This window comes from Candoia aspera, chromosome 7, assembly GCF_035149785.1.
Source record: "Candoia aspera isolate rCanAsp1 chromosome 7, rCanAsp1.hap2, whole genome shotgun sequence".
In the NCBI taxonomy this organism is placed as follows: domain Eukaryota; kingdom Metazoa; phylum Chordata; class Lepidosauria; order Squamata; family Boidae; genus Candoia; species Candoia aspera.
In genome coordinates, this window is record NC_086159.1 from 33,633,208 (window position 1) to 33,651,871 (window position 18,664).

Sequence of the window (18,664 nt, forward strand, 5' to 3'; positions counted from 1 at the left end):
GAATTTCCAAAGTAAATATGCATAATATCACAGCTTAATTAAATCCCCACTGAATTCAATCAGACTCTCTTCCAAGTGAGCATGCTTAGAATTTTACAGAAAATCATATACGTCTACAGGCAAACTGTAACCCCAAATATGGTTTTAAGGCTTATGGTTATAGGAGATATAAACCTAAATTGTTTGAAGTTTGTTGCATTTTCATGGTATGTGGCAAAGCATAAATTTTATTAGTGCAATCAGATACCCAACATGGGTATGGAGATCATATGTTGTAATAAATTCTCTCTGTTGACAAATAATTGCTAGAATATCTGCTTCATTCAAGTGTGACACTCTTTTTCTGCCTCTTCTCAATGTCAATAATGATAATGATAATGATAATGATAATAATAACAATAATAATGATGATAATAATAATAATAATAATAATAATAATAATAATAATAATTTATTAAATTCATATGCCACCTGACTCCCAGGGACTCTAGTAAAAGACCTAGCAACTAAGATGCTTTAGAGGTGAGCGCCTGTGGTTTTTTAGATGTCATTTCTGATGGTGAATATTCTCAGTGCTCTGTTGGATGCAATTTTTTTTTAACCTAGTATGTGAAAATAATTCAAGATTGTATTACAAATACCTTGTGATGGTCTGATATTAAGCATTCATTTTTTAAACAATTAGGACTTTTCCCCCCTTACCTCTGTGAGAATATACAGGGAACCAGTCAAGAAAATATAGAATGAGGGATTGAAAATTAGCAGCATGTGACTTTCCATACATGAGAGGCACAAAATTGAAAAGATACTTTTCTCAGTGGTATTTGAGTATAAAGGCCATTAGCAACATAGGTTTGTCCTAACCAACATTGGGCGTATTCTGATAGCTGTGAAATAAAAGAAACAAATATGGATGATGATGTTGATGATAATGATGAATGATTTAGTGCATGTAAGCAGTTTGGTCTAGTGGTTAAGGCAGCGGGCTAGAAACCAGGAGACTGAGAGTTCTAGTCCCGCCTTAGGCATGAAAGCCGGCTGGGTGACCTTGGGCCAGTCACTCTCTCTCAGCCCAACTCACCTCACAGGGTTGTTGTTGCGGGGAAAATAGGAGGAGGAAGGAGTATTTGCTATGTTCGCCGCCTTGGGTTATTTATAAAAATAATAAAGGCGGGATAAAAATAAATAAATAAAATAAATAAATAAACCCACAGATTGCAAAGGAACAGATTGCTACCTGGGCTAAAGAAAAGAACTCTAATTAGTACATTTGTCTGTACTTAGTACATAGGATTCAATAAATTCAGTGAAGATGATTTAAACCCATTGCAACATTTTATGAGGTTTTTTTAATATTAAAAGAAAAAATAAGTTGGAGATGGGGTCATTCTAACACTGACAAAGGAGGAATACAGATCTATACATGAAGTAACTAAAACAGAAAACCGGATCCTCTGTTCAGGTGGGTGAGGGGAAAGGGCTGAAGCAATGTTATGTGACAGGAGTATTCATCTGTCTATCTACTTTGAGATGCATAATGACTCTGTACTGGTTAAAATTTTCAATCTTTGTGGCATCAAATATTGTGTTGTAAGACACTCCCTTCTCCAATTTTATTAACATCATTACTTTCTGTTTTAGAGAGAAGAACCTTAAAAAGCCAAGTATCTCACTGTAACTGAAGAATGTCTGATAACAATATCCCTGCAGCTACTAACCTCAACCCAAAAGACACAACAGGAACAAATCCAACGGGGCCAACCACCCCACGCAAGGGGCCTCCTAAATTCAAGCAAAGGCAGACAAGACAGTTCAAGAGCAAGCCTCCTAAGAAAGGAGTAAAAGGGTAGGCATTCTTATCCAGAAATCAGATGATTAAATATTTGCAGATTCTGCAACAGCTTTCTCCAATTTGTTCCTCCCAGCAGACTTAAATTGTAGCTTAATTCTCAGCTGGTCTAGTCACTGGCTTTTTGGAAGGCTTTTCGACAATACTTTTTTTTTCCATTCAGTCATGTCCAATTCTTGGCAACTGCCTGGACAAGTCCCTGCAATTTTCTTGGCAAGGTTTTTTAGAAGTGGTTTGCCATTGCCTCCTTCCTAGGGCTGAGAGAGAGTGACTGGCCCAAGGTCACCCAGCCGGCTTTGTGCCTAAGACAGGACTAGAACTCACAGTCTCCTGGTTTCTAGCCTGGTGCCTTAGCCACTACACCAAACTGGCTCTCTTAAGTGCCATAGATAATGCACAAAAACTATACTATATTTCAAACTATGGTGTAAGTTGCAAGTGTAATAGCTATCTTTGTGTAATCTTAATGAAGTACAAGGGAGTAAGCCCCATGACACACAATGAAATTAACTTCTGAGCATATATACATAGGATTGTATTGTAAATGGAATTGATAGGTGTAGTTGGTAATAGCTGGTCCACATAGACCCCCTTTCACTACTAAAGGCATTAGAATTATTTGGGATTCTTGGATAACTTATAAAATGGCATGATGAAATTTTATGAATTATCAAATTGAATAACTTGCCAATACCAGTATGACTATTGGCTTAAAGATCAAAGTATATGTATGTAATCATATTTAAATGGGACTTATTTCTATATTTGATTGTTTTATATTTCAGGCCTTAGATAAGATACCCATGATAACTGTGCAACCCCATGTTAACAAAGTCAATCAAGGTGGTATGATGACAGAAAGATTTTCAAGGGACTGCAAATATTGTGTTTATTTGCTTTGGGCTTTGTTTTTTTAATTGAAATAGCATTTCTTACTGCTCTTTCTGTTATTTCCTAAGGCAGCCAATTTGGACACTGAAAGTTCATTAGAAATTAAGGGGGCTTTAATTCCTCTGACCTAAAAAATTAGCATGTAACTGATTTAGAGTCTTATTTAACATTGTCCTTCTGTTTGTCCAGTCTACATTTTGGATCAGAACACTGAAAGACAAAACATGACCAAGTCAAAAGCAACAACATGCTAATGAAAACCACATTCAAGTCCTACAGTGGAAAAAGTTCTCACAATACTCATTTTTTGTCATTCTGCTCTTGGGTTAGGAAAAAAAAATGTTGCATATACGATATTTTCCCTCCCTCCCTTCCTCTCATATATCTTCTTTCTCTGTTTTCTTTGTCCATAGTTTTGGAGACGATATCCCAGGAATGGAAGGACTTGGAACAGGTAAATAATATAGGACAATTATGCTATTAAATAGTCCCTTATGACTACTTAATACAGAGAATAATGTTATGACTTGTTCATTCACCCAATTAGTCTCTTAAGTATAATCAGTAAATTTTACAGCAGCAATATTTATGAGAAATTAGTCACTTGGCTGGTGCAGGGTAATGTACAGGCCAGAAAACAAACTAGTTTGGGGTCAGGATCAATCTTTGATCAGTGTGTTAATACATGCTACCTGTTTGAAAAGTCTCTATTGATTTAAAGGCAGCATTTGACTCAATCCTTACTCATGCCTTTATCATCATGTCTGGACTACTGCAGTGCACTGTACATGAGCTGTCTTTGCAGCCAGAAGCTTCAATAGATACAAAATGTTGTAGTCTGTCTCCTGCTAGGTACCAACACCCAAGAGCCTATTAAACCTGTGCTAAGGCCTAGACTGGATGCCAATAAGCTTCTGAGTGCAATTTAAAATACTAGTTTTAACCTGTAAAACCCTCTACAGCTTGGCACCAATGCATCTGCAGTATTGCTTCCTTGAGAATCTACCTGCACAATATAATCTAAATTTCTAAGGACCATGCTTCATGTTCTTTAAAATGTCTCCAGTTCTTGACTTCATTTGAAATCTAGACTAGCTTTTCTAGAAGTTTACATGCAATTCTCTTATTTAAAATTCTGGTTAAAGTATTTTCATTGATGGCTTCCTTAGCTCCTTAATCCTTTGGGGCAGCTTTCTATTATCCTAGAATAAAGGCACCGAATTACTGTAGATCTAATATATTATGAAATCTCAGTACAATATTTGATCTCACATGTTTTTGACAGAACTAAAATGTAGCACTGATCACCAGAAAGTACAACACTCGCCTATGAAGGAGATGCTTGGTCTGGAAGACCTTTCATTTCAGCCAATTATTTAGTTAATATCCTGTGTTTGCTTTACTGAAAAGCTTTTTGTTTGACCAGGTTAATGTTCTGCCATCCATGTTAATGGAAGGGAAATATAATAACACCCCAATGAAAGACTGTTTATATCCATGCTTGCTGGGAGAAACTGAGACAGTTATGTGTGTACTCTGTATGGCCTGGTGGTGCACAGATTTAATAATACCCCTTTATCCAATACCTTGGTAGGCCAGAAAAGCAGAATACTCTCATCTTATTGCATTTGTCTGTGGAAAAAAACTCTAAAGCTAAATTCGGTTCTGTAACTATTCCTGTTTGTGGGTTACTATACTTTTCCCCCATCTTCTTTCCCTATATATACCATGCTTTTAAATTATGTTAAGGAGTATTTAGTTTCAATTCCCATTTCCTTTGGACTGTCTTCCTGATACTGGTTTTTATGGTTTTTATGGTTTTTATTATTTTTATTGTTGTTTGCAAGCCACTCAAACTTATGTTACATAAGATGGGCAGCTACATAAGTGTTATAAATAAAGAAGTAAATTTGTAATAATGTGTAATTGACAGCTGGTCTTTATCAGTAAATTTGTACTATATATGGCACACCATTTCAGATGAGACATACAGTTAGAAAAGATTCAAGTATAATGCAAGAACTGTTCATGATTATATGCATGATTCACTGGAGCTGGACTCTCCACAGATAGCAAATGAGTCTTACTCAAACCACTGAAACGATTCTAAAAGAATATCTCCAGACCGCAAAAGATTTTCATAGGATTCAGAAATGCCTTTAGTTATTTCCTCTAATCTGCCTTCTTTTCTGAGACACAGTAACAAAAAAGAGATAGCTGTTATCTACAAAAAGAAAATAAATGGACTTGTAATTAGCAAATAATACATAATGGTTTTAGAAATGAAATTGTATGACATTTCAGACCAGAAATAGAACAAAATAGCTATCAATTCCTAATCTGCCTCATAGCACATGTTAGATTAAGGGCTGTCTTCCTTGTACTTTATATGCTCCATTTATGTGCAAATGTTCACTTTAAAATCACCTTAGAAATGACCTCCAGGAGAATAGCTAAATTCTTCTTGAATGCCATTACTGTTTGTCACAAAATAGTTTAGTTTTCCCTGTTTAGAATGTTATGAATCCTCAGGGCAAAGTTTTAAGTTGTCATTTTCTGATTTTACAATATTGAGTAACAGTCAGTGATAATTGACAAATTTATATTTATTCATTCATATCAATCTTCCAAGAGTTATCATTTAAGTAGCCAACAATTTTAGTCATACTTTAGTCTCTTACTGATCTTGTCTTTAATAAAAGTAACTGGCAATTAATTGTCTTAGTAATTCAGTTCAGAGAATTTTATCTTTTATGCTTTACTTGTTATATAATGCTCCAGTTTACTTTTATTTTAATTGTCTTGACATTGTATTGTTTTAGTCATGGACCATAATAATAAAGTTAACTACATTTTAAGAAAAATTGTTAGATGGGATGTTTTTGCATGAAAATTCAACTCACAGAATTCTTTCTTATATGATCTTGTTACAGTTTGATCAGCTGCAGCAATTTCTTTGTCTCTCTTGCAGATATCACTGTGATCTGCCCCTGGGAAGCTTTCAGCCATCTGGAACTTCATGAGTTGGCACAATTTGGAATAATATAATCAACCAGAATTCCTGCTTATCTCTGATGGCATCTGAAGCTCCTATCTTCGTTACAGTACATATAACTCTTGTTTTCACCCTTCCATCCAAAATATTAACATTTTACACAACAGATGGCTTTGTGAATAAGGATCACCAATGTGAAACTTCGCTCTTGGGTTCACTTTTCAGAAAATTATGAAAATCTGCTCAAGTATTCAACTTCAGCTAAGAACCTTGAAAGCTTCTATGTTTCCTATAAAATAGCTTGCATTCTTTTTCTAAAATAAAATGGTTAATATATGCAAAGTTAATCTAGAATTCTGTAATCTAGAATTCCTCAAACATGGATTCATATTTCCTAATTTTGTATGTTTTGTGTTTGTGCATATATACACAATCCTTGACTTGAGCCCATGAATTGAACTCTCCTATGCATTCAGGAAAATTTGATATGCTAGTCTCATAGTCTAAATGGTACTCCCTTGTGATGTTTTATCACTAAATATAAATGGAAATTTCCAAAGAATTACAAAACTAGCTACCATTCTGGGAAAAAAATGTAGACTGTTAAATTCTATGAATTATAGCTCCAGAAAAAACAAGAGCTTGATAATACTGTAAAGTTATTGGCCCAGGTCACACATAAATGATATGGTTTCGCCTTAGTTTTTCTTGTGAAGGGGGATTTCTGGCAAGTTATATATGTGTGCTATATAAAGGCACTCTTGTTTTCATGAATGAAACATTTCAAACAGAACTGATTCAACTATTAAGAAGACTGAAGCGGCCACTTCAGGCTTCAGATATTGAAGGACACAGAGTGGCAGTGATTTGTAGAAGAGATATGTTGCACAATCTGCCCTGCTTTCCTTAACTTTCCTTTAGTATGGAAGAGGCAACCTGCATTTAAGTGAGAAGCAACTGACAGTCTAGTCAGTTTTTGCAGATGGAATGGTGGAAGGGGGTGGGTGGAAACACGAGTCAGCAACCCATCTTGAGTTTTCCTGATTGCAAAGTCATTCTGATGCTTTCATTTATAAATTAAACTACCTAATTCCAGATATCTTGTATGTACAGTATATCATGATCTCACTGGTAGATTTATTTGGCTGATTTTAGCTGAGAAAAGATAAAGGTTCTCAAATGAATTAGTAGTTTTCTGGTCTCTTTGATTCCAGAATAGGATGAATTTTCAGTAGAAACTAACCTCTTCTTAAAATATCTAGTTTCTCAATAAAAGCTATAATCTTTCATAGATATTTTATGAATAACATGTCCTCCAGTACTTGATTTTAGAGAGAAAGCTTATTTGCACCATCAGTAGTAATGATCATTTAAGTTACCTCACTTTATCACATATATTCAGCATGAATTAGAGTTTTGCATGGTTCTGACTTATGTGTATGATTTTTCCTCCTTATACAACTCAAGAAAACTTCCTTGTGAACCAGCTAAGCTGTACTGTAGCATATAGAATCTGATGGACTCAAGTGATTGCTGTATTGGTGCTTCCAGACACAGCATTTACTCAAATGGCTGATGATATTCACAGAATTTTATGGGGGATCCAGGCAACCTCATCTTTTGTTTGCAACTCTCCTATATTTCCTACAGCTTCTTCCATCTTTTTCCTTACCAGAAAATGTCAATCAAGGAAAAGGAAGACAGAACAGTGGCACAGTGCCTTTTTTTTTTGGGTAGTATTGGACCTACCATCTGGACACTCCATTTATTTATGGAAGCAGAATTATTAGCCACTGCTTCCTCTACCTTATCTTTGATATCTCACAAATGCTTATATTATTATTGCCCTTGCTCATGTTCCCCATTTTACCCTTGCCATGGTATAACACAACTCCAGGAAATATTGTTATTATTTATTTATTATTACTTCTTTTTCCCCAACTCTATCCCAACACTGCTACTGTGTTATTGTTTTTTATAATTACTGGACTGAATATTCATTGAGCCCACTTGGAATAGCCCCAGAAAACTCTAGGATGAATTAGGGTTGAGGAAATTTATAGCTCTTCAAATGTTGCTGAATTAGAAAACCCAGAATCCCTCACCATTGTCCATGCTGATCGAAGCTCTTGAGAGTTGCACTTTAGCAATATATGAAGAACAGCAAGTTCCATATATGTCTTACATCATTAATCAAAATAATAAATTGTGACCCAGGAGAAATGGCTAACCAATCCTGTATATCCCATATGCTGGATCTGGAAATGCAGTGCTATCCTATTAGCAGCATGGCCACAAAATTCTATAACCATTGAACTGGAGGATTTCTGTACAGTATAGAGTTGCATCTTAAATGTCTTCTATATGATATTCAGGATGAAGTATGTTACAGTATTTCATTCACTAACTCATATTACTGAGATATTTTTTTCCTTTTACCGCTATTTTGATGTGGGTTGTCAGAGAGCATTAATTGCATCTACATGATTGCTTCTGAACATGCATCTCTGATTTAATTACTGATTGGCTTCTAAATACAATTTTCTTCCATTTTTAAAAGTTTTTATTTTATGGTCTCCAATATATTTTTTGTTCTGTTTCTTATTTTTTATTCCGTTTTCCTTGAAATTCCTGGTTTTATATGCCAAATTTCTCTGCTGTTTGAATCCCATGTTTCCTACTATGTTTTTATATAGCAACCCAAGCACATTGGAATGAATTGCAAGTCAGTCACACAGATTGGAAAATGGAGCTTTCCAATGTATCCTAATATGTATAGTAGGTGTTTAATATGCCTTACTATCAGCTTCTACCACTTTCTTATGAAAGCTTACTCAGAAATTAGATATGACTTCAGTAGAGCTCTTCCAAATGAATCAATGAATGCTATCCTATTTATCTATTAGCATATATATAATGGATGGCAGATGGCAAGTTCAGTGTAAACCAATATGAGTATTAGTACACAAAAGAGATACATTGCATTATCAGGGTCCCCGGAGTATCTTATGCCATTAATATAAGTGTATCACTATGGAAACCACCAGTGTTAAGATAAATAATTTATAAAACTCCCTCACACACCTCTTCTGTATACATATTATCCAACAGTGTGTACCCCAAAGAACTACTAAACGTATGTTGTTTTGATTCAAATCGAATTATCCATTCAGTCATATCTGACCCTTGGTGATTCCATAAGCCAGCTGTCTCCATGATTTCTGATCTTGTACAGCTTCTTTCAGTTGCAGTCTTCCCAAAACTCACATCCTCTAGACATGCTTGACTACAGTCCCCATAATTCAGTGATTATTATGGGAACAGTAATTCAACAAATCTATAGAATAATCTTCTATTATAATGGCACATGTAAAACCCCCCCAATGAACCGGTCTTTGAGCTATCTGTGGTAAGAAAGCAGTATGACTGACAGTGTATCTTAAAGTGACCTTAAATCTCAAATTCCATTAGGCTCTAAGATATAGAATGATTCAAAATCATAAATGAGCAAATTAAACACTTGCGCTTACATAGGGAACCAAAGTGTGGCTCAGTTTTTTACTGAGATATAATATATGATCAGTGTTAATGCTGTGCAGTTAACGACTACATTTTAACAGTCTGATATAAATTGAATATGAACTTGTGAAGCAACTATTCTCAAATGTTCATGAGCAGAATAAGACAGTTATCTCTTCTCATTAACTGGAAGCTATTGGATACTAATTTCCATTTCCCATGAATTACAATCTTCTGTCCATGGGAGGGAAGCTTGATAGATTCTAAATTTCATAATCTGTATTTATTCCTTTGGCAAGCTATGTATAAGAACAGGCTGCAAAGGTCTCCAAGAGACAAACACTTTTACAATGACATACAAAAATATTATTTATACTACTATAACTCATTTCTGTTGTTTATTCATGATTGAATTTGCTCATTTTTTTACTCATCTATGCTTCTGACATCACATTTATATTTTCTAATCCTGAACACTAAATCCTTTGTTGTTCTTTTCAGTAATGCATACTAAGGCTTTAGCAACATAATCTCCAAGTTTAGTTGCCGTAAGCAAACAAATCAAGCTATTTAAAACTTAATTTAACATTTCTTGTTGAAGATATTTATTATATTTCAAGAATTAGGATTCTTTCAGTATTTTCCCAATCTTACTCCTATTCAATTTAGCTGATTTTAAAATGTGATTTAAAATTATAAACACATAAAAAGACAACAGCAGAAACAGCTGCTAATTTACTAAACAGCTCTATGCTTAGCAACATTTCCATTTAATCAGTCAAAATGCATGCTCTTCCCAAATCTATTTCAGTGCTTACATTCTGTGTTTACACAAAAAATGGGAAATGAGAGTTTGTGGGCTGGCTGAAATTCCTTACATACTCCAAAAATCGTGTATCAGAGTACTAATGCTCAAATGCTACCAAATGCTGCCAAAGTCAGAACCAAAATATATACACGCATTTTTTTCTCCCATAATTTTCAGTTAATGTACCTATTCCGTATCAAATATAAAGGCATGATAGGCTGTATATTTGTACAAGTGGCAGATATCTCAGTGTTCAGAAGCGTGGACAACTACAGCCAAAAGTTGCAAGTCCTCTCCTTTTCACCGCATGGGGATTCAGAGTTGAGATTCGCTTTTGTAAATTTCTGCCGGATCTTCCCAGGACAGGAAGACTGGGCGGGGAACCAACAACCTTCGCAATGCCAGCAGGCGGGTAGGAGCACTTCTTTGAAACGCTCCCCCCTTTCTGCCCCTGTGAAGCGATTTCACCAACTCAGTAAAGAGCAGAATTGCAAACAGGGCGCAGTCCAACTAGCGAGTATAAGTTAGTTAAGAGAAGGGGGTACTCAGTTATTTGCCTTTCTTCTCCTTCTCTGCTTCAAGTCCTGTGCCGTTAGTGGTTATGGAGGAAGGATGGAAATCCACAGGTGGGGTTTTTGATGCAGCACAATGATACAATGATAGGCGCTTGTGTTGAATTTCTTCCAAATGGAAGAAGCCTGGAAAAAGTACGCCTGGGTCAGAGGACAAAGAGAAGTAGCCTGCCTAGCTCAGTTATAAATTCAGGAGCTTGCGCGCGCGTTTTCATTGCTTAATGCCCATTTCTTGGGCAGGACACGGCAGCAGCGGCGGTGTATTCGAGGGGACGGCGGGGACATCTGTTTTTGGCCTCTCCCGGCGCAAGAGCCAGGCTGCCTTTCCTAGGCAAGACGCCACCCAGGAGAGGGAGCGGTAAAGGCGAACGGTTCTAGGAGAGAACCGGCTCGCTCGCGGTTACTATAGCAACGGTCTCCCCGCTGGAATGCACGGCAGCCGCCGCCATCAAGGGCCACGAGAGGCTGCTAAGGCCACGCCCTGGCAGTGCAGCGGTTTGACTTTGCTGCGGGGCTTGACGCCGCGGTCGGGGCTGAAGTTCAGCTATGCGGGGTTAGGGGTTCCCCTTCTTTCCCTGCCACTCAGGAATCAGCACTCACGCGTTCATACAAAGGTGAGGGAGCCTGCATCGCTCAGCGCGAATGATCCTAAGCGAGCGCTGTGTGAATGAAGGCAACGGAAGAGCATCCCAGCCAGCGGATTCCAACGTCCCACGTTAGGGAAATAGCTTTATGCGGCCAAACAGATTGTCAATTAATAGCTGCAAGCTTTTGAATTTTTCAGACCTCAAGTGAGATGGGGGAAGGAGGATCTGACTGATGGGTTACGATCTGGGATAATTTCCAGACTGATCTACTAAATCTTGAGCCATAATGTTCAACATTCAACGAAATGAAACGTGCAGACATTGAAATCCAGTTCCATGAGGACTTGTGATTTTTTCAAATTGCACTTGAGAATTTCTTTAGGGCTCCTGAAATAATTACACACTTATTGATGCCCTCCCCATCCACCATTCTGATGGAATAAATCCATCTGTTTAGTTGGATCTATCTCCACCCAGTAGAAATTACCTAGATATTATTTAACTAGCCTTGTTTTTGCAGAGTTGATGACTTATTAAAGAGGAAAACTTCAGCCTTGGCAACTTTAAGATGTGTGGACTTCAACTCCCAGAACTCCCCAGCCAGCATGCTGGTTGGAGAATTCTGGGAGTTGAAGTCTATTTATCTTAAAGTTGCTAAGAATGAGAAACACTTCCTTAGAACATGTGTTTGCATATTGCTTTAATGTGCACTAGGAAGAGACTTGCAGTATAGGTTGACTTTCCAGTTTGAATCACAGCTCTTACCAGCTACTGCAAACCAGAATTCTAGGAGTTGTATTTCAGTACAGGAGAACTATATACCGATCCTTGTGCCAGAATACTTTTCTTTCATGCAGGATAATTGCAGAGACAATCATGATAAGTATTGTAGATTGCACAACATAGCTTCTTGCTTTTAGCACTGGAATGCTCTTTTAAAAAGTTCCCTGCCTTTCCCAGATGCTTCTCCGCCTGACTTCTAGCAACAGCTTAAGCAAAGTCCATCTTTAAAGTACCAAAGACTCTGTTGGGCTTAGCTGTAGCAGGGCCTTTCCCCAACTGCATCAGCACAACAACCTCATTTTTCTGCCTTGTCTTCATAACAATGCCCTCACCTCATCCCCACCAGTATGTTAGGCAGCCACAACACTGCCAGCCTTAAGACTTTCTGGTCAGTTGCACCTTCAGTGGATCATTATTCTTGATTTCTATTTTGCTGTATGAAGGTGACATTACTGGGAGACAATGGGAATCACTCGCTCTATCTTCACAAATATATTTAAAAGTTGTGTTTTTAAAAAATTATATAGTGCAAGCTTTTAATCAGATCTTAAGAAGTTTTACCGGACAACAAAAGTGAGACAGAAGTCAGTCATTGTGTTGTATCTTATCTGTTTTTTATTGATACCTTTTTGTACATCTCACATAATATAATAATAATTTATTAAATTTATACGCCACCTGACTCCCAGCGACATTGGGCAGTTTACAAATTGTTTAAAACGTTAAAAACAAGAAAGAAAAAAGAAGGGTAAAGATGGCAGGATGACAAAAGGGTAAAGATAAAGGTAAAGATAAATTATAATTAAAACATTAATAGTCAAATGAGGCCCAAAGAATCTAATAAATGAAAAATGTGGAGAGATATTTATGCTTTCCTCAATTATAAACCCATGGATTATATAGCAATAATGAAACATTTAAATAAAGTGAGAATATGGCATAAGGGTTGGGGAAAACATGTATGGTTTTGAGGATAGAATTGGGACTACAGTGAATAGCCTGTTCAAATTAGTATCAAGACCCAAAAAGTATAAGCGACTGAAAATTATTAATATTTTTGGTGGGGGATTATTGCAGATAAACAATAAGGATATTGCAAGATTGTTCATGGGGCTGTCTGAATGCTTGTCCAAAAGATTTAGGTTGGTACATAATGAGGCAGCTAGAATACCAAGTGGAATTGGGTGTTATCATGGTAATGACAGTACATATTTTACTTATTGGTTCCCAATTTTCTTCCAGTTCCATTATATCTTAGGGCTGTACTATGTGGAAGAACATCTCTGCCATGTATTCCTATCTGAGTCCTGAGACCATAACCTAAGGCCCTACCCCAAATGCATCGGCTGCTTACTCAGGAGTGGGTCATTGAAGTAGATGCTCCAAGATAAAGAATATTGTTTCCAGAAATGTCCATGTAGTACCTGCTGAGTTACTGTTTCAGCCTAGAGCTTTTTAATTTCCTGGTACTTCATCTGATACGTAGTGCTTTTAATTAGTCTGTTTCAATGGTATTTTAATTGTTGCTTCTTTAAACTATAATTTTAATTGTTGATTTTTAAAATTATTTTATTTGTGTTTTTACAATGTATTACTGTACTGAAAGCTTTCAGTAACTTGACTAATACATTTTTAGAAATATTAACAAAGGAGGTTGTATATTTGGACTGCTCAAATAATAGATTTTTATTATGTTTCAGTCTGTGGAGGAAAAATAAAGGGCCTGGTTTCAGAAGATTATGTCCGAAGATTCAAATAAGGACAAGCAGTACATAGAACACTTAACCAGTGATAATTACAATTCAGTAGGTTTAGCCTTCAGTTTTGTATATTCTTCTAACATTTATTTATTTACTTATTTACTAGGCTTATATGTACTTCAGTCATAGCTGATTCTGTGTACCTATATAGTCCCTTTATTTGTTAAAGGGAATATAGATTTCTATCCCTCTCCTACTCTTATATTTCCTCATATACATTTATATTGTATTTACATAGACAGTAGATACCATAACAATTATTTAAATTATACAATATGCAGTTTGTTGCATTACCTGCGTGGTACTTTTACCTCAATATATTTCTTTTACATCCAATTTTTTTTTAAAATGTGCAGTGTATAAAAACCAAACCTGCTAATCCCAAGAATTTACTGCCTCTTACAGAAATGTACTTCATGGAAACTATTAAAGAACATTTGCAGTCATTCTCCTATCCAAATGCCACATATCTAGATACAGGATATTTTTCTATAAATAGTTAACATATTTCCTTGTGCTTGATAACTTTAATATATATATTAAAGAAGTTTTTATATATGTATGTATGTATGTATGTATGTATGTATGTGTGTGTATGTATGTATGTGTGTGTATGTATGTATGTGTGTGTGTGTGTGTGTGTGTATGTATGTATGTATGTATGTATATATATATATATATATATATATATATATATATATATATAAAATATATATATAAAAACTTCTTTATTACCATCGTTTTTATGCTGCCTCCATCCAAGGCAGCTCATGATCTAATAGAAACAATGAAATAATCAAGCAGTGATCCAAGAATCACAATAAAAACTTATAAAAATGTACCTCAGCCATTCCTTAGCAGACCAGACTGGGCAATTGTTTGGAATCTTGTGTCCCAAATGCTATACAAAAAGAATAATCTTTACAGCCCCATCAGTAGGTCCTAATGTCAATAGCCTTCTTCAACTCAAGTGGTAGGATGTTGCAGGGTGAAGGAGCTGGGACTGAGAAGGCCTGCCTCCAGACCTTGAAACCCCTGACATTTATGGAGGTAGCCACAACATGCCCTCTCAGCTTGTTTATACTTGATGGGCAAATTCTACTTGTGTAGAAGGTCTCAAATATAGTACTTCAGAGGCAAAGAACTTAATTCATAGTAATCTTGCCATACCAAATAATTACAGTTCCCACCTCTCCTTCAGATGTTTAGATTATAGTGATAAGAGTTGTAGTTGTATACAACTAAAAGGTATGGATTGTCTGGCTTAAGTATTACTCTCTGCTTTGATTTCCAGCAATCTCTGCTGTGCTCTTTACTAAAAGTACATTGGGATTAACCTGTATTTATTTATTTATTTAGGAGACTTAGATGGCCACCTTATACATGATAATCCTAGGCGGCTCACAGTGACATTCAATAAAAACAGTATAAATATAACCAACAGAGCCCCACAACAAATTTATATGCCACAACATCCCACTGATTCTACATTTACATTTAAATTTGCTGGTCTCACTTCCCTCCTAGCCCAATGCCTGGATGAAGAACCAAGTCTCAAAGCCCTCCAGAAGGCTAATAAGGTAGAGGTCCTCTACCTTATTACCTATCTCAAAGGGAAGACTTTTCCAAAGGGTTGGGGCAACCATGGAAAAGGTGTGTCTGAGGTCCTACCAGATGTCAACATTTAAGTGAAGTGGAGCACGCCTACCCCATCTGATGATGTAGGAGGGGTCATTCTGGTAATTCAGGATGCCAAATAATATGCATATTTTATATATTCCAAAGCCCAGGATCTATTTTCCTTTTCACCCCACTCTTTTTTTTTAGTTTTGTTCTGCAGACTTAAAAATTAAACATGAATTCTCTATTAATGATTATTTTTACTGAATTAGATAATGTTGATTTTCAATTTGCAAGAAAGAATCACATTTTCTGTTTTATTTCATTTGTATTTTAGGATGAGGATCCCTTTATCCCATATGTAACAGAAGACCTTGAGCAGGGTACATTTTTTACAGGTCTGAATAGTTCTATTTCTTGTGAGCTGGGGTACATATGGGTAACATTAAAGATGAATTGCCAGGTAGCTGTTGCACAGCAAATGGTTGGCATACATAGTGCCTTCTAAATATATTTGAACACATCTGAAGAATTTGTGTTCTCTTTTTCTGTTAATTAAATATCTTTTATACTAGTTACTGACATACTTAAATACATATATACATGCCCATCATACTGGTAATTTTGAGCAGAGTCACACAGCCAAGAGAAGGAATTAAGAAATTGTAATCCAGAAAAGTTAAAGCCACAAGATAAGAAAATAAAATATAACTAATTCTAATTTACACAACAATATTTACTGTCTCTCCATACTTTTCAAGCCTTACAAACTATCCTTGCTTCCACCATGTCCATCTTCTTCTTCATGCATTGCATTTTGTTCTTTAAACTTGTCCCCTGTCTGTTTTTCAGGATCTCATCAACCCCATGTAGTCATGAAGATCCTTGGTTTTCTCTTACTCTCATCCCGTTAACTCTGCAAATATTTGTTTTGCAACTTGACATTCATTCTCTATTTATGACCAAACTACCTCAGCATAATTCTTTCATATTGGTTACGCATTTGGTTAGCTTCCATTCGCTCCTGAACCTACCTGTTCTTGTTTTACCATATACACTTTTTAGGTACCCCATTCCTGTTGCTTTTAATTTACTGTTATGATTTTTCTGACATATCCTACTTTCAGTGGGCTGTGAGCAGAAGCATGTTCTGCTTCATTCAGCAAACATTCATTTCTTGCAACAGACCACATAATTCCTGCTTTCTGCCAACATTTGCATATTTTCAGATTTCCCCATCTGCTTTCCTACCTTTATCAAACATTCTACCAAGACATACACATTCATCTATTTCATCTAGTTTTAGCCATTTATGTGTCATTTGGAATCATTCACTACATTTTCCCTGTCAAACATAATTACAATAGTCTTTGATACATTAATTTTCAGATTTATACATCTTGTTATATCATACAATCTATCTGACATTCCCTGCATATCATTCAGGTTCTTAGCCAATAAATCTGCATTCAGAGGTACACCTACATTCACATTTCCAACTAATATACCTCTAATGTCATCAGAAGCATTCCTTCTTTATTTATTCATAAATACATTAAAAACTATCACATCATATATCACACTCACTGCTTTCAGCAGCTACCTTCAACTCCATAGCTATGCAAAACATTCCATAATTCAAGCCTATTATTATCATATACTTTATCTAAGTAAACACGTGTGCAATTAATTTCCTTTCTCACATTGCTACATTTCTCAGTGACTTGCTGAAAAAAAAACTGGCCTGCAGACCCCCTACTCAGCATAAAGCCACACTTCATCTCCAAAATATGATCACCTCTTATGCCCTTTCAGTTAGAATTCTGCCAAATGCCTTCTTGAGCATACCTAACAAATTAATCTCCCTGTAGTTTTTACATTCACCCCTGCTACCTTTCCCATTGTATAGAGCACCAATAATGGCATGCTTCCAATCATCTGGTACACATTCAGTCTTTACCTACATTAAACAATTCCCATAGGTGCTCATATGCAAGCCATATGCAATTCCCATAGATATTCCATATGCATACTCAATATGCAAGCCAGCCACAGTTTAACATGCCTTCACTTGTAACTGTAGCCTTAGCAGTTTTCAACATTCTCAAAGCATTTACGATTTCGTCTTCATTCATTTTTGTTGAATACTAATATTTATGGCATTTTTTTCAATTCTCCTTTTCAAGATATCATTGTCATTCCCATAGGTAAAGGTAAAGGTTTCCCTTGACATTAAGTCCAGTCGTGTCCGACTCTAGGGGGCAGTGCTCATCTCCGTTTCAAAGCCGAAGAGCCGGTGTTTGTCCGTAGACAGTTCCGTGGTCATGTGGCCGGCATGACTACACGGAACACCTTTACCTGCCCGCCGAAGCGGTACCTATTAATCTACTCACATTTGCATGTTTTCAAACTGCTAGGTTGGCAGGAGGTGGGACTAGCAACGGGAGCTCACCCCGTCACGCGGATTCAAACCGCAGACCTTCTGATCGGCAAGCTCAGCAGCTCAGCGGTTTAACCCACAGCGCCACCGCATCCCTTATGTCATTCCCATACAATCTCTAAAATAATCTTTCCAACATTTCATCACTTTTAATTCCATTCACTCTGGTGGAGGCTCCTAACTTAGCTTTCTCTTTCCACACTTCCATTTTGTTTTAATTTCCATCAGAATAGCTCTAACTTTTCTATGCCTCTTCATTTTAACTACTTTTTGTTCTCTTTTTCTGCATTCTTTGCAACTTTTTTTCCTTTATAAACAATATAAAGTGTTTCTGTCATCCAGTGATCACCCTCTCATATGCCTCTTTTATTTTATCTTTCTATCAGGCTTCTTTTTCATACTTCCCATTGGAAATATAACTCCACACACCTCTGTGGCACCCTTTAACATTTTTTCCACTTGTTTTTCACTTTTCACATCCTCTTAGGTCTACTTTCATTCATTCTGTTGGGAGATTAATCTATATTCTAATACTTTTTCGTATTTACACCTTTTCTTCCTATAGTTCCACTTTCACTTTAGCTTCTTTTACTTCTTTCCTTTTCTTTCAAATCCACTTTTCCCAAGCTCCTCTTGGCACTACCAAAAAATGGTCTGTTTCACATTCAGAACAACAGACACTATTCTTGTTTTCTTTTGGTTTATGGATGGTCTAAACAATGGTTCAGGCATTCAATCATCTTGTTCCTACTCATTTATTCATGAACATATTTAGTTAACCTAGCTGAATTTTTTTCCCCTGGTTCCACTCATTCAGAATGTTGCAAACCAGTCATCTCT

At 36.3% G+C, this 18,664-nt stretch overlaps 2 protein-coding genes across 2 annotated transcripts in view; both read left to right on the plus strand.

Moving 5' to 3' along the window:
- The first annotated feature begins 1,685 nt into the window (after nt 1-1,685).
- On the plus strand, nt 1,686-5,788 carry PDE6H (phosphodiesterase 6H). Its single transcript, XM_063308687.1, has 3 exons — nt 1,686-1,846; nt 3,154-3,194; nt 5,712-5,788. The coding sequence occupies exons 1-3, from the start codon at nt 1,686-1,688 to the stop codon at nt 5,786-5,788; spliced, it is 279 nt and encodes a 92-aa protein (XP_063164757.1).
- Nucleotides 5,789-13,701: 7,913 nt separating this feature from the next.
- The window catches only part of AGBL3 (AGBL carboxypeptidase 3), a 44,502-nt gene continuing 39,539 nt past the window's right edge, over nt 13,702-18,664 (plus strand). Inside the window, exons 1-2 of the mRNA XM_063308695.1 lie at nt 13,702-13,809; nt 15,722-15,782. Coding sequence (XP_063164765.1) covers nt 13,744-13,809; nt 15,722-15,782 — 127 coding nt within the window. The 5' untranslated portion in view covers nt 13,702-13,743. The remainder of the gene's footprint in view (nt 13,810-15,721; nt 15,783-18,664) is intronic.